The sequence below is a fragment of the Leptidea sinapis genome, chromosome 43 (assembly GCF_905404315.1).
Source record: "Leptidea sinapis chromosome 43, ilLepSina1.1, whole genome shotgun sequence".
Classification (NCBI taxonomy): domain Eukaryota; kingdom Metazoa; phylum Arthropoda; class Insecta; order Lepidoptera; family Pieridae; genus Leptidea; species Leptidea sinapis.
The window spans coordinates 4,362,277-4,379,113 of NC_066307.1; the positions used below are offsets into that span (position 1 = coordinate 4,362,277).

At 38.7% G+C, this 16,837-nt stretch overlaps 1 protein-coding gene across 1 annotated transcript; it reads right to left on the minus strand.

Moving 5' to 3' along the window:
• Window positions 1–3,141: 3,141 nt before the first annotated feature.
• Window positions 3,142–15,681, minus strand: LOC126977143 (uncharacterized). The gene is made up of 8 exons (XM_050825844.1): window positions 15,611–15,681; window positions 11,952–12,149; window positions 9,752–9,851; window positions 8,896–9,060; window positions 7,570–7,693; window positions 3,892–3,997; window positions 3,442–3,548; window positions 3,142–3,272 (listed from the first exon to the last, which is right to left on the minus strand). Exons 1-8 carry the CDS (start codon window positions 15,679–15,681, stop codon window positions 3,142–3,144), a joined length of 1,002 nt encoding a protein of 333 aa, XP_050681801.1.
• Between the last annotated feature and the right edge of the window lie 1,156 nt (window positions 15,682–16,837).

The following is a 16,837-nucleotide window of genomic DNA, read 5'->3' on the forward strand; positions in this document are numbered from 1 at the left end:
GTACGGTTTCCGTAAGGGTCGCTCAGCTGGTGATCTTCTTGCGTACCTCACCCATAAATGGGCGCAAGCGGTTGAGTCGAAGGGAGAGGCGTTGGCGGTGAGTTTGGACATAGCGAAGGCCTTTGATCAGATGTGGCATAAAGCGCTTATAGCGAAACTGCCATCCTATGGGCTTCCCGAGAAGTTGTGCAAATGGGTCACTAGCTTTTTGGCTGATTGGAGCATCAAGGTTGTTATCAACGGTGCATGCTCCCACTTAAAACCCATAAACTCTGGTGTCCCGCAAGGCTGTGTGCTATCCCCTACGCTGTTTCTTCTGCATATCAATGATATGCTGCAAATCACCAATATTCATTGCTATGCAGACGACAGCACGGGGTATGCTTCCTACACCGGCCGTGCCAACATGTCCCGGGATTGCGTCGACGAGAACCGGATCAAACTTGTGTCTGAAATCGAGACTATGCTTTGCAAAGTCTCGGGATGGGGCCGTCAAAATTTAGTCCAATTCAACCCCAAGAAGACACAAGATTGTGCGTTCACCACTAAAAAGTCTCCCTTTGTCGTATCCCCTCGATTCGAGATCACTCCTCTAACTGCCACAGGCTGTATTGGCATACTTGGCGTCGATATATCGAGCGACGTTCAGTTCCGTGGTCACTTGGAAGAGAAGGCCAAACTGGCCTCTAAAAAGCTTGGTGTACTCAGTAAGGCGAGACAGTACTTCACTTAAAGCCACCGCCTGCAACTTTATAAGGCGCAAATTCGGCCTCACATGGAGTACTGTTCTCACCTCTGGGCGGGTGCTCCCCAGTACCAGCTTCTTCCATTTGACCGCATACAACGAAGAGCGGCTCGAATCATCGACGATCAAGTCATCTCCGAGCGGCATGATTCTCTAGCATTGCGTAGAGATGTGGGTTCTCTCTGCATCTTCTATCGCATTTAACACGGGGAGTGCTCAGAGGAGCTGTTCGGGTTGATTCCAGCGGCCGAATTCCACCATCGGACATTACGTGCAAAGTACCATCCGCATCACGTAGACGTCTGGCATTCCACAACCGCGCGTTTTGTTCGAAATTTCTTGCCTCGCACAGCCACTTTGTGGAATCAACTACCGGCAGCGGTCTTCCCGAACAGATACGACTTAGGGACCTTCAAGAAAAAAGCATACTCCCACCTTAAAGGCCGGCAACGCATTTCTTGACACACTTGTTGTTGCGGATGTCCATGGGCGGTTGCCTCACCTCTCCCCATCCCGTGAGCCTCTTGCCCGTTTGCCCCCTCTCATAAAAAAAATTAAAAAAAAATGTCGGGAACCCAGTGCTCTGCGATCAGCTGGATCACTTGGCGTTGCGTAGAGACGTCGCTTCATTTTGTGTCTTCTACCGCATTTATCATGGAAAGTGTTCCGAAGAGCTGTTTAACCTGATTCCTGCCGCCGAATCCCACCTTCGCACAACTCGCCACAAGTTAAGATATCATCCCTACCATCTGTCGGTCCTCCACAGTGCGGTTTTCAAGGAGCTTTCTTCCGCGTACTACAACACTGTGGAATGAACTTACTTGTGCGGTGTTTCCGGGACGATACGACATGGGTACCTTCAAAAAAAGCGCGTACACCTTCCTTAAAGGCCGGCAACGCTCTTGTGATTCCTCTGGTGTTGCAAGAGAATGTGGGCGGCGGTGATCACTTAACAACAGGTGACCCGTACGCTCGTTTGTCCTCCTATTCCATAAAAAAAAAACAAGTATAATTTGAGACGAATCAGGGTCTATGCATCTCCGGCGCTGTGGGACGAGCGCCACTCCACCCTTGCGTTACTACTTACTAGGCACGGGCAGCCGTGTGAGCCAAAACTGCATAGCGCGCAGAGCCTGCCACCCTCCGCACCTCTAGCTTTTTAAAAACACTCTGGCGTAGGGATACAGACTAGTACCAGGTGGAAGTCGGATCCACGGATTAGCTTCTGTCACAGTGCAGTGATAAAAAATTGTCATTTTATTACCTTAGAAATGAGACAAGAATTATTTTATTATATTTAATAAATATTTTTCATAATTTTTATTACTTCTTAGAAAGGCTTTACAAGTGGGAGGCTCCTTTGCACAGGAAGCCGGCTAGATTATGGGTACCACAACGGCGCCGATTTCTGCTGTGAAGAAGTAATGTGTAAACAATACTGTGTTTCGGTCTGAAGAACGCCGTAGCTAGTGATATTTCTGGGCAAATGAGACTTGACAACTTATGTCTCAAGGTGACGAGCGCAGTTGTAGTGTCGCTCAGAATTTTAGGGTTTTACAAGAATCCTGAGCGGCACTGCATTGTAATCGGCAGGGTGTTTCAATTACCATCAGCTGAACGTCCTGCTCGTCTCGTACCTTATTTTCATAAAAAAAAAACTACAAATGAATTACTGGCACGGTTTAGATTTAGCACTTTTACCAATTTGTATCAAAACGGTAAAATAAAAAACTTGAAAAATGGGTGCACCGTTATTTAAGAGACCTGTACCTAGAGCGACACACGCATTGAAGCTTCACTATGTTGAACCGGCACAGAAATAAAGGGACCTTGAGGCGTGTGATGTGTGCTAAAAAGTGGATTCTATAGGATAATCGAACGCAAGCGAACATCCCAATGGTTGAATCCAGGTCAAAAGCAGCAACAATGCCGAAAAGCGAAGCTTAACCATAGAAAAGTGATGGTAACTTTTTGGTGGTCAATTTACAAGCAATAACAACAGATGCCTATTCAACGAGAACGCCCTGACTCGTCAACCTTTATTCACCAAGCTCCACGATCTGAGGCATTGATCGCGTGATCAGTGTTTCCCGGAACGGTAAGGTTATTACATGGCAAACAAAAATTATTTTCAAGAAGTAATATAAAATGCCTTAATTTTATTGGGGTCCCCTACTTCTACCGGAATAATAAATGGCTTGAAAGATGACAGAAATAAATAACAAGGGTAAATATATTCGTTTAAATAAATATAATATTATTTAACCTTACAAAAAATTGTATGGATTTTAACTAGCTACAAAATACAAAGCGGGAATTTCATACTATTACAACATTAACCACTAATATTATGTTTATTTTATTTCATCAATAAAATGTCACAATATATCTTAATTTCAACTTGATTGTTCTATTTCACTGGATCGTCGAAAAGCGATTGGCAACCGCAACAAAAACAAAAATAAAAGCTCAACCACACTGAAGAAACCTACGCCTAGAAACATATTAAAAATTCCCCCAATGGATGCTGAAAGAAAAAAAAAATATTACTTAATTGTAATTTTAAAAAACTTACATCGAACTAAAACTATTACGTTTTTAAAAGAAATACCGTATGAACGGTATCTAATTTGCTTTGAAGAATTAGCTATAATCGACCAAATTAAATGTGGAAGGCTAGTTAATAAATAACTTACAAAGCAAAGTAATCCAAGTTTCAGTTGGATTAACTACAAACATTCTAGAGCCACTGATTCTCACTTGGATAGTCAAAAGTGTTGCCAATGTATTGTTTAATGCAGCGCTGTAAACAATATCAGTATGAATACAATTTAAAGATAGTTGTTTGAAAATTATAAATACCTATTATTTTCGTAATTTTCAATTTTTTGTCAAAAACATGTTCTAACTATAAACAGAATTTATAGCTATAAGCATAATATAAAAATTTGCTTTATTTGAAATGCCCACAATTGCGTCATAGTAGTATATATGTCTGTGACGTCAATTTACGTTTGATTTAGTCATTTGATTCAGACAAACAATTGAATCTGGTCTATTTATTAGAAAAACAAAGTGGTGTGAATTTGAATTTAAAAAAATCAAATTTTGAGTTGCCTAACACATCTCTATAGGGCCTTACTTACATCAACGGGTTCACAGAGTAATTCAAGGCATTCATTTTGCTTGGCACTAGTGCGAGACCAGTTGTGACTTTTTTGCACGGAGGTAAGCAGTTACATTGAGGATCGTCTGCAATTTAAATAAGATTATTGTTAACGCATCACTCGTTATCTTTTTATCAATTAAAGCTTTTGATATACGAGTAGTATTAAAGGTTCTTCATACATTTAAAACACCTGTCCAAAGATCATGAGAGAACATGCCCATACGCCAATAAGGAAGTCTCGCTATCAAATACTATAAATGTGGAAATATGTTTGGATGTTGGATTACTTGATCACGGAAAATCGTCATGGATTTAAACTTGGCAGACATTTGCAAGCAGCGGTGGATTTACACTAGGGGCAGTTGGGGCAAGTGTCCAGGGCGGCAAAATTTTGAAAGTGAAAAAATTTTTATTTAATATTATCACGATTGCTCAATATAATTAATTAATTCTGTTAAATAATATTTTTTGGTTTAATTGATAATTCAAGAAATTCATTTTATCCATTATTTGTAAATTATAATTTTGGCACGTTTAGTAAAAATTAATAATAAAAACGATTTAATCAATTTGTTTCCTTGGAGATTTAAAATAATAATCGATTTGTTTATTTTTTAGAATTAAAGCAATTTAATTTGTATTTTTTTTGATAAAGTTTCTGCAATAAATTATTATTAGTTATTTTATTTTTGAAAAAAAAATATATAAACTATATGTTTATGTAAAATTACAGTATTGGGGCGGATTTTTTTTCGGTGCCCAGGGGCGGCATTAAGTTTAAATCCGGCCCTGTTTGCAAGTGTACCAACTTATAGGAACCATGCCGTTAAATGATATGCCTTAACCACGATTGGTTAAAATATTATGTTCACGACAAAGGCGCAGGAATAAGTTTCTGTGTACAATCTCAATATTTAAATATAAGTAGTATGTTGTGTGCTGTGTTCTAAGGAACTGGTGACGGATCTAGCAAATGGCCACCTGACTGACAACGCGTCCCGTATGACGGTTAAAGCGCACCTCGATGTGAGTCCAATCGCACTTATGATGGAGTTACGTGCCTTTCACTCACACCATCACTTTTCACTTCTGTTTTGCATCATAGATAGATAATTTTTGTTCAAAGTTTAATTATGGTTAATACGGATTATAAAATAGCTTTTTTTACGTTTAATCAGATAATTAGTAGGTATTTACAACATATACGGCATAAAAAATATTTATTTTCTCAAAATTGATTCCTTTAGAATTCTTTTTGATGTCATTGCTAATATACTAGATACTAGTACCGCTTCGCAAACAAATGGCGCTCTGAGAGAGATGAAGCGGCGCAACAAATTCTCCCAGCATTCTTTTTTTGTGCTCTTTTTAATAAAATATACAATATTGTACTGTCATTACTATTGCTATAAAATAATCATAATCCCAGGCTGTCCGATATTCAGCTATGGAGTAGTAGAATTTACGACAGAGCCATTTTTTAATAAAACTTCTAAAATTTATTTATAGATAATGCCTCAACAGTAGCTGGGACTTTTTTATAAAAGTGTATACATTTACCCTTAAAGCTATTATGTTAGAATTAATTACAAGGAATCTCTTATTTCTTATGTTATAATAATGACAAACAATATAAGAGCAAAAAGGTGACGATTTTTGTGAACGTATAATAAATTTTCATAAATGTACTGACAATGAACAGTTCTAATATTTATTTCTTTAAAATTTTCTTTATAACCAAGCTAATATATAGCACGAACAGCAGAACTTGCAGAGCAAACACTGTATTATCAATGGTAGCAGCGTGACCCCACAGTAAAATACCGTACGTCATGATGCTGTGAAAATAACTGGATTACACTAATCTAGCGGTCGCAACATTCGTGTACTCTCTTATCTTTCTAAAGGCGTATGGCGCAGAGCTGAATCTTTTTTTTTTTAATAATAATAATAATAATAATAATAATAATAATAATAATAATAATAATAATAATAATAATAATAATAATAATAATAATAATAATAATAATAATAATAATAATAATAATAATAATAATAATAATAATAGTAATAATAATAATAATAATAATAATAATAATAATAATAATACTTTTATTTCATTTTCTTTTACACTCACTGCAAATAACTTAAATTACTAAATGTACAATATTTATTACATAATACCAATTATTTACATCTTTTTATCGCTAATTGTAACAATACATTGAACATTGAAAATTTGGTTTTGCAGTGATATTAAAAGACCTCCGACCCCGAAACTAGTTAAAACTGTGTCTTCGGGGTCAGTGATTCCTCGACAAATGACAATGACAAACGAAACAAATTTAAAAAATAAAAATTAAATGTGAATGTATGTGTGTGTGTGTGTGTGTGTGTGATTCTTAGTGAGTAGGTTACAGTAGACTTTCCGTTTCTGAATATGATAATTGTTAAAAGATTTTGTTAAGATAAGTGGTGGTTTTCTTTTTTACCTCAAAATTGCTTAGTGTGTAGATAAAAGTCTTCTCATGAATCTTATTGTAAAGCTTAGAGGAGAGAGCATCATATTGACGTTTTGCGAAGGCCGTTTTACATTTTATTATGGGACATATATGGGTGCGGCGTCGTTCAAGAACAGTCACGTTGAGGGGTAGGATCGCATGTTTTCTTAATACACTCCGAAGAATATATAGTTGCCGGACCGTTAAAACTTGGCATTCTGAGTAAAGGAGGTTGGTAGAGTATCGGATAGGTTTATAAAGCATTATCTTTAGAATAGCTCTTTGAGCTCTTTCCAGACTTAACATAATAGTTACGCGGGCTCCACCCCAAACAGGGATACAATAGGTCAAAAGTGATTGGCATAAGGCAAGGTATACAGTTTTCACCGTATTGGGATCAGTCAAGTGTCGTAACGTCTTAAATATGTATATTAATTTCCGCAGCCTCACTTTTAACGCTTCTATTTGTGTATGCCATTTTAGGTTAGAGTCTATGTGGATTCCGAGGTATTTTACGCTGGAGACAATATTGAGAGAGGGGCAGTTACAGGTGGGTGTTATTGGATGACAAGTATGTATAATGATATTTGAGTTTTCAGGTGGAACCGAGGAAGCAGATGTTAAGGAAAAAGGAAGAATTTGTGTTTTCCTGATATTTAGTGTGAGTAAATTAGTTGAAAGCCAATCGGCCACGATGTTAATCGCTTCTTGGGCGTGCTGTTTGGCACTACTCCAGTCATTACCATGTACAACGAGTGCGGTGTCATCTGCATACGCGATCTATCTGCTGACTGCTAGTTGGGTGATATGTGGAATATATGTGGTACTGTTATAATAAATATCTTTCTTAATGATGCCACAGGGCACAGATTGATTTTAATGGGTATTAAATTTTATTGTAAAATATTATATTGTGACGAGATTTTAATTAAAAAAGAAGCCTGCTGAGTTTTTTGCGCCCTTTCTTCTCAGGTCTGCGACATATATTTTCGAATGAGTGTAGTTTTTAACATCCAATAATGATTTTAAAGCCTAACTTGAATAAAAATATTTGAATTTCAATTTGTTAATTTCAAATGGAATGTAAAGACGATAAGTAATCTGCCCGACTAAAGAACCTCCTAATAGTTTTCATTATCACAATATTTGATTACCTCTCCTAATATGTCTCAAGCAATTCAACTTCTGGACGTGACAAGTATCGAGCGCAAGAGTCTCCCCGGGCATTGTCAGCCGTAACGGATCCAGGCACCCGCATCGCTCCTCCATACACAGGAGCTGAAAACATTGTGTCGTCTGCTGGGAATTGTTTCTTTCATTAGCCTATGTTGTTGTAATAAAATCACTTCGGCTGTACTATTTGTGTTTGACTGGTTTTGATAACATTAAAAGGGTTATAAGTAATTTTTTTTTGTTAAAATTTCATAAAAAAAAGAAAACAATTTTAGTAAAATGTTGTGTCCACATATTTTTCATTTTTTTTTCTCCAAAATGAGTGAATTACTCATGAAGAAATTCGCTACATTTTAAAATTTTACTAATACTCAAAAAGAAATAGTGTAAAGCAAGTTGCGAAATACATATTTTATGTTTATGGACCAGTGTTAGTATGAGTAATACAAAGTTAGTTCCAATCGGGGAATTTTGTTCTCCAAGATGCACCCTGCTCTGGTCAAACAAAATGGACGCCATTTTTTGAAAGAGTGAAGTAAGATCGGACATCGAACAAAATGGCACAGAATATATGCTGGTATGGTATTTTGATAACCAAAAATGCGTTGAAAGGGATCAAGCGGCGTATTGCAATTTGCAGATCTCTTGGCAGATCAGACAGACTTTAATTTTTACACAGACAGGACAAAAAACTTAAATAAAAATTCTAGATTTCCTGTACGCCGCGCGCCGCAGAGACCTGGACCATACGTGAAAGTGAGAAGAATCGGGTAGGTGCTATCAAGATGTGGAATTGGAGAAGAATATTCGGGGTATCGTGGACAGAGTGGCAGGGTAAAAATACAATAATTGGAGTAGGGTTAACTTTGATATATTAACGAATGACTATTTTAAGAGCATCATAAACTGAGGTGAAAACATATTCAGAATTTTTAGTACTTACCTATTAAAATGGCTTTTCTAGAAAATAATAGGAATGATGAGGTTCTTAAAGATGAAAAAAGATCAAAAATTGACTCCAACCTAATTAGCATCGCTGTACCAGAAAAACGGTCATCTGAAGAGTCCTCTCGAGATATGTGGATATGAACCAATCTATATATTGATGTTATCTTTAATGTGAGTAGTTGCCGATAATTATTTAAATTAGTGGCCGATTATTGTATAACCTGTGCATATTGATTCCTGCTGAAAACTCAAGAGTTAAAAAAAAGGTTCAATATCAATAACTTAAATAATTCCATTGTCTTGTTAACGATTTTTCATGGAATAAATAGGTTATATAACAATACCTACTCAGTACTCACCAAACACTTACTCTTGGAGAAGTTTTGATGATAAACACAGAGATTACTCATTCCGCTCTCATCACTATCGCTGACCGACGTGAAGGTCAACTGAGCCTCGTAGCTAAAGCCGGGAATCAACGCGAACGGCTCCACCCACTCCTCGACATCGTATTTGGTGAAAAACTGATGAACAATATTCTTATTTTATGTTCCTAACAGACAATAATAAAATATACAATCAATTTGTTGTTTTTGTGATTTCGCTCACTACATATACCAGGATTATCTAGTTCAGACAGTGTTATAGAGCTTTTAAATAAAACTGTAGTTAATTATTATTTACTTTGTTATTTTATATTTTTTGGAGAAATTGAACTGAAAGAAATATAGTATACTATATTTGTACCGAAATGTATGGAGGATACAGAAGTTATGACTCTACAGAACGACTGGGGGTTGAAAATTTGGGACAAACATACTTACTGTGATATTTAATGAAGTAGGCTTAGGACACTAACAACCGTTATATTAGACCACTTGGGGGGTAATAAATTTGATACAAATAAAAATGTGTATAGTAGTATAGTAGGTTTATTGCATCCATAAATGCCCTAATTCTTCTACTGTTGCAAAGGAGAATCAAATGGTCGCAGTATTAAGGTTCACAACCACGTCCTCACGAAAGGCAAGTTCCATAGGGACTCAACTATGTTAATGTCTGTAAGTATAGGTACTAGCTTTACAATCAACAAGAAAATAATTCAGAATATCATCATAACAAAATTAATTTACGACGACCTTTATGGACCGCGTGTTTAAGATGCTTTTACCTATGGTTATAGACTCACTCCCATAATAAACTAAAACTACTCACATCACAGTTGTACAGTGAAACCTCGTCCGAGCATTGCAGTGCCAGAGTTAATACTTTATTTATTTCTAATTGTGATCTCTTTGGAACGGGGATATCAACCCTGAAAAAAATTGTCGCATAGGCACAGTAGCTCAATACTTCTAAAAGAGCACAACATTTACAATGAAATAAAAGAGAGTTAATATATGCCATAAAAAGATCTAATATTGTTATCAAAAAATATCTTACCACGGCCTTAATTTCCTCGTTTATAATCTCTCAAAGAGGATGTAAATACTACGTAATAAGAGACGGGACTGCCTAAGTAAAAATTGAAATTTAGTTTAGTATGAAACGCGCAATGATTTGCAGAATGTTTGAAATAGTAATTGCAGTATGGAGACTGGCGACGAAGTACAATCCGGCTAATTTTAAAAGAGAGTTGCTTAAAACGTAGTGGATCGGCTATCTCCGTTTTTTACAAAATTATAGCCGTCATCTGTCAATCTATCAATGACTGCACGTTTCATACAATCGAGGGAATCACTTTTTTTAGAGAGTTTCGCTAGGTTGTAATCTCTTATATCAGGTGATGTGGCATCTATCAAGCCTGAAAACCTGTTGAAGGAGGTTTCTTTCCTAGATTTTGTGGTTTGAAGTGGAATAAAAAGTGATGATAATTTGTTTAAGAACCATAATACGGTTTATGTATACAAACAAAAGTAATCAAGTGAAATAGTTATGAAACCACTTTAAAATACTTTCGGGGAAAGTTAAAAGCTTATACCAGCTCTAACTGCTCAAGATATTCCTGGATTGCGATAGATCTGAGACGAGAACTGATATTGGGACTATATACCTACGAGTAGTTTTGTGGCTGAACTCACAAATAACTTTGATTATCGGGGAAGCCCAAAGGTTACATAAGTATTATGTAAAGAACTTACTTGAGCGGATTTTTCACGCAGCACACTCCCCACTGCGTCAATGCCTTTTTAAACAGTGCAGAGCATGGCACAGTATCTCTCCGCCATTGACACATTTTAATGATATGGTCACACTCGGGCATTATTTTGAAGAGCGCTTGTGTCAATGTCAGTTTGTGTGCGTCCAGAATTCCACCGAGCAGAGCCAGCCGATCGCTTCGTGTATATTTGCGTCGCAACACCTTGCCAAATATAGCGCGGATTTTTTGAGTAGTCGTATCATTCAAAGAGCTACGATAAGATATACAAATAAATAAGAATAGATATAAACTATCGCCATTCATAACGCTTTATGTATTAGTACATTATTGCAAAGGCCGGGAAATAAGCAATTGCAGGTAGAGCATGCGTTTGAAGGCCGAGCCGTAGGCGAGGACTTCACTAAATACGAGACAGGCAATTGGCAATTCCCGCCGAGGCATATATAGTGCTTATCTCAAAAGAATGCAGGGAAATAAAACCCACTTTTTTAATTATACATTAAATTTAATTTACCTTTGACTTCGCTGGAAACAGGTTTTCCATTGCCAATTTGGGTTCTAATCTTAAATCTGGTAGAGTACAATCAATCTTCATTTCACTCTCTGAACCATTGGAACTCATTTTAATTATTATTAAGTTTATATTTATTAAGTAGGTTTATAAATAACAAATCAAGACGAATTTTCAGCTTTATCGCCAATTTTTTTTTATCATCTGTGCCGACAGGCTAACTCATTTATGGCTATACAGCCACATAAACGCAATTTGTACCTACTAAGCAAAGAGACTATGGTATGCCAAGAATTACAAAAGAGATCCGATCAAAGAGTATTTAATAACCCCAGCACGCCGTTTCATACAACATTGCAGGAGCATTGTAATGTTCCAAATTCAAAAAACGCAAAGTGCACGCATGTATACATACAAGCGTCTGGCCATGAGCTTGGCCACGGTGTCGGCGGGCGGGCACACGGCCACCAGCGGCATGAGCACGCTCGCGTGGTGCGCGCGCAGCTCCCGCAGCGACAGCAGCGCCGGCATCTGCAGGTAGCGCGCCTACACCACGGTGCACGCATCATGTATACATACAAGCGTCTGGCCATGAGCGTGGCCACGGTGTCGGCGGGCGGGCACACGGCCACCAGCGGCATGAGCACGCTCGCGTGGTGCGCGCGCAGCTCCCGCAGCGTCAGCAGCGCCGGCATCTGCAGGTAGCGCGCCCACACCACGGTGCACGCATCATGTATACATACAAGCGTCTGGCCATGAGCGTGGCCACGGTGTCGGCGGGCGGGCACACGGCCACCAGCGGCATGAGCACGCTCGCGTGGTGCGCGCGCAGCTCCCGCAGCGTCAGCAGCGCCGGCATCTGCAGGTAGCGCGCCCACACCACAGTGCACAGCACGGCAGCGCAGCACGCGCTCGCCAGGCAGCCGACAGCCCACCCTGCCCTACATGATACAACTACAAAAAGTACCTAATTGTCGCATTTACCGACAGCCTACCACCAGGCTACCAGCTGCTACCTACCACCAGCTATACCACTAAGTCATCACTGGCAACACACACTGGTTGAAAACCTTCGTCTTCAGACACTGTGGCATTTGGGACGAGAAGATTTTACGGAGCATCTCGAACGCTGCCAATCCGAGTTGGATTCGACGAGTGACCTCTTTCACTAAATTGGACCTGCCTAACCGGATTGTTTGTCCGAGGTAGATGTACTCGTCGACAATTTCGAGAGTACAGTTCCCAATTGTTATGGGAGTATGAGATCTTCGTCTAGTCCATGTTCATATTAAGAACTACTCCTTGGGAAGCTGTTTTGAGGCGTTCGAGCATATAGCTTAAGTCTTCCATAGTCTCTGCCATGATTACGATATCGTCTGCGAATCGAAGGTGAGTGATGTATTCGCCGTTAATGTTGATGCCCAGTCCGTTCCAGTCCAGAAGCTTAAAGACATCTTCCAATGCAGCGGTGAACAGCTTGGGCGATATGACATCGCCTTGTCAGACTCCCCGCTGCAGTCGGATAGGCTTCGAGCTCTGCTCCTGGAAATGGCATGGTGGCGTTTCTATACAAACACTTCAACGCTTCGATACATCGGTAATCTATGTGGCACCTCTGGAGTGACTGGAGCACCGCCCAGGTCTCGATCGAATCAAAGGCTTTCTCATAGTCCACGAACGCCAAGCATAGTGGCTGGTTATGCTCTTTTGTCTTCTGTATAACCTGCCGCAGCGGATGTATGTGGTCTATGGTGCTAAAGCCTTTTCGGAATCCAGCTTGTTCGGGAGGCTGGAAGTCGTCAAGCCTGCGCACGAGACGATTCGTGATAACCCTAGAAAACAACTTATATACATAGCTCAGAAGTGATATGGGCCTATAGTTCTTCAAAAGCATTTTATCGCCCTTTTTGAAGAACAGCATCACTATACTTCTGTCCCATGCTTGCGGCGTTTTGCCCTCGAGGATGACGGAATTGAATACTTTCTGGAGGGTCTTAAGTACAAGGGTACCACCAGCTCGCAGAAGCTGAGCTGTAATTCCATCATCACCCGGCGCCATGTTATTTCTAAGCTGTTTTGGGGCCATACTAATCTCGTACAGGCTGACGTCTGGGATATCTTCGGTATAGTGTCGGGTTAATTTGGCTGTTGAGTCTTCAGCATTATTGGTAACAGGTGCCCGTGGGGTCGTGTATAACTGTCCGTAGAACTTCTTGACTTCCCTCAAAAGTTCGGGTTTAGCCGAAACGACCCTGCCGTCACCGGTCTTCAGCTTCGTCAGTTGGCTCTGCCCAATAGACAAATCTCGTGCGAATACTTTTACTTTTTACAATACTTGTTACGCTCTATGGCCGCCTTCACACAATCTGTATTGTGGCGGCGTATATCGCGAGTCAATGACTTGGAGGTCTGTCTAGTTAGCTGCCTACACTGGGAAGCATCGTCCGGGGACTGAAGGGTCATTTGGTGTCTTACATCCATCAATTTTAGGTTTTAGGTTTATAGTCTGAGATTTTTCCGGTTCTTTTTGAACGGCTGGCCTTGAAGAACTTAGACCCAGCCGTTTGAACATCTGCCACGAACCTGTTATTATACTCGTCCACGTCTACGCAGTCACCGAGGCATTCGAAGCGGTTATGCAATTCGAGATGAAAGTTTTCGGGGTTTTGGATATGGATGGGTGCGGGTCGGAGCTTAGACTTCACCAGCCGAGACCGCTCACATTTTGGATTTATATTTAATGTGCCTCTTACTATGCGGTGCTAACTCCCAGTTTCCACTAAGTTGATTCTATCATTCCGAATAAGTATTTGTTATTAGGGCAGCATAATATTTAAATTTTTTATAATGGTAACTCCATTCATACTCCGTCAGTTGTACGACAAAAACCGGTGGGAGTGCATCGGTCTAGCTATAGGAAAGATGTTTTCGTGAGTGAATTACATCCCAAGATATGAAGATAATGTCTTTTACCGTATTCTTTATTTTTTTTAATAAAGGGACTGGTTTTTATAAAAATAAATTGGTAGGCAATGTTGTGCGGTGTTCTGGAAACTAGGGTCTAATAGTCAAGGGTCGAATTTCATTAAAATATATTTTACTAAGATTTTATTGAGTGGGAATTTTCTCGATGATGTGCAAAGGCTTCTCCAACGATCAAACTGAATACAAATTCATTTGTAGTTGAGACTGACGTTGTTGACATTTGATAAAGTGTTCTACTTTTGCAGATGAATGAAAAAATGAGTAAAACAAACGGAGCAGAAGAAAACCTGGAGCTCGTAGTTATGCGGATTACTGCAATAGCATTGCAGAAGATCTCGTGCGAAATAAAGTAATTTCGTCACACGAAGCAGACTAGCAATTTGGGATCCCTCGTCCGACCATCGTCAATAAATCCAAAAACATTCTTAATAAGTCATATGGTCGACCCACAGAGTTATCCACTCAGGAAGAAGCGCACATCGCAGACGTAGTGAATCTTTCAGCTCAATTGGTTGTTGATTTTGTTAATCATGAGACATTATTACCAAAAACCATTTAATTTGTGATTTATTGTTCAAACAAGCAATCTGTTTATTTTTATTTAATTTTTTATTAAGATTGAAGACTTATTTGATCTTAGTTAATAATATGTAAGCAGTTTTATTTCTATATTCCATCTAATTTAAAATAAAGTCCGGACCAATTAGATAAGAGTCTAAAAGTCCGGATTAATCCGGACGGATGGTAATCTTACTGGTAAGTACATTAGATGGTTTTAAGCTAAATCAGTCAATTAACCAAAATTTCCTAAATAAATAGTAACTACCTCCTACGACCTAAATTTTGATTAAAAACTGTACACATGTGTAAAAAATGTTGGTACCTCTCGGTCTGATTTGAGTAATCTGTATTGCCTCCCAATAATAAAGTATATTCTGATCAAAAGGTGTTATGCCAATTGCGATAAAATAACCAAGTTAAGCGACGTTACGCAAGTCAAAGTATAGAGTCAAGTTATAGTAGCAAGCTGAGATATGTATCAGTCCAGAGACGCGATCAATATGGGAGATATGATTGATATGTGGCGCTAACTGTGAGCGTCTGTGTGAAGTAACTCTTTCTTATTGATACCCAGACATGTCCTGTGCAGTCACCATATTACCTCACCAATGAGCTTTAAGAGATAACGTGGTCACAGACTTAGTTGACACAATTATTTGTTTTGCCAATGTATATGGGTTTCAGAAGTCTACTCGATTATGAGGATGACGTACCACCTCAAAGGCCGGCAACCGATCTCTTGACGTCTGGTATTGATGTCTTTTGGCGGGTTTTTCCATCAGCCACTTGGCACTTTCCCGTTTACTCTTGTGGGTATAGAAAAGACTCTTATAAGTGACCATGATAGTGAACTTACCGATCGTAGTAGCATTTGGCGCACAAATACTTAAAACCATGCAAAGTTGTCGTCTTAACGAAGTGTTTCATAACACAAACATAAGTCTTCATTTCGTCTTCGGGCCTTATTGTTCGTCCTACACGAGCACTGAATATCTCCACTTTAATAATAATTTGTACTAAATGGGAGCCATTAAAAGTCGTCGTTCAAACAGAATCGCTAACGTTAATTGTTGATCGCTATCAACTTAACTACAGCTTAAATCGATTTTAAACGTTCTGTTGATCAGATCTACAACTTGTAATTATAATATGACTGCTGATCGTGTTAGCTTTAAAAGCTGATTATTATTTTGTTAGAACTACAATTCACATATTTTATAATGTTACCTGCAGTTTTTTATATCAGTCATAACCAGGGTTAGGTCATGATAATATGTATCTAATAGTACCTAATTGATTACCTCCGTATCAAACATAGGTAGTATATTATCAAAAATGAGCCGCTTTAGTTTTTACATCAACTTCGAATACCCATGGAGGAATTATACCATATAGGAAATAAACGTCGAATCGTACGTAATATTTAGGAGGTATGTTTACCTACCTACATTTATCAATAAGGCCGGTACCTACTTCATCAAAATAAATTAAGTAGGTAATCCTTGTTATTACACGAAATATAAGTAATAATAATAATGAAGCTTTATTTGATTCCATGCAAAAAAAAAATAACAATTGTTTAATATTCTAAGTTACTATCTCTATCTCTGTTTTTGTATGGGCCCCTTTTGGGTAAAAGCCTCCTCCAAAGAACTTCTCGTTTTTAAATCAAACGTCCAGGTTTGGCAGCCATAGGTGAGGCATGGAAGAATTTCAGAGTCCATAACTATTTTCTTGGTAGGCATCGGAAGCTGCGATTTAAATATTTCTTTATGAGCCCAGTACTTCTTCCAGGTGATCGCTATTCTTCTGCCTATTTCTTGGGCAACTCTTCCTTTACTAAACGAGATCTGTTTGCCAAGGTAGACGTATTTTTCTACATACTCGAGAGGAGTGTTATTTACTGAGATGGGTGTCTTGTAGTGGTTAGTCATGGCTTTTGTTTTGTCTGGGTTCAGTTCTAAGCCAACTCTTATACTAGCATGGTATAGGTCGTTTAACATGTTTTCTAGTTTTTGTGAACATTCCGAGAACAGAATGATGTCATCGGCGAACCGTAGATGGCTTAGAAAATTTCCATTTA

Bases quoted from the DNA above. Each gene is read 5' to 3' on its own strand.
- LOC126977143 (XM_050825844.1), bottom strand. From the start codon at position 15,681: ATGAAACACTTCGTTAAGACGACAACTTTGCATGGTTTTAAGTATTTG. The intron at 9,852-11,951 runs GTATGTATACAT...AATTTTTTTCAG, and splicing joins ACGCTCATGGCCAGACGCTT to GGTTGATATCCCCGTTCCAA. The intron at 7,694-8,895 runs GTGAGTACTGAG...CAATGTTTTCAG, and splicing joins TCTCCAAGAGTAAGTGTTTG to CTCCTGTGTATGGAGGAGCG.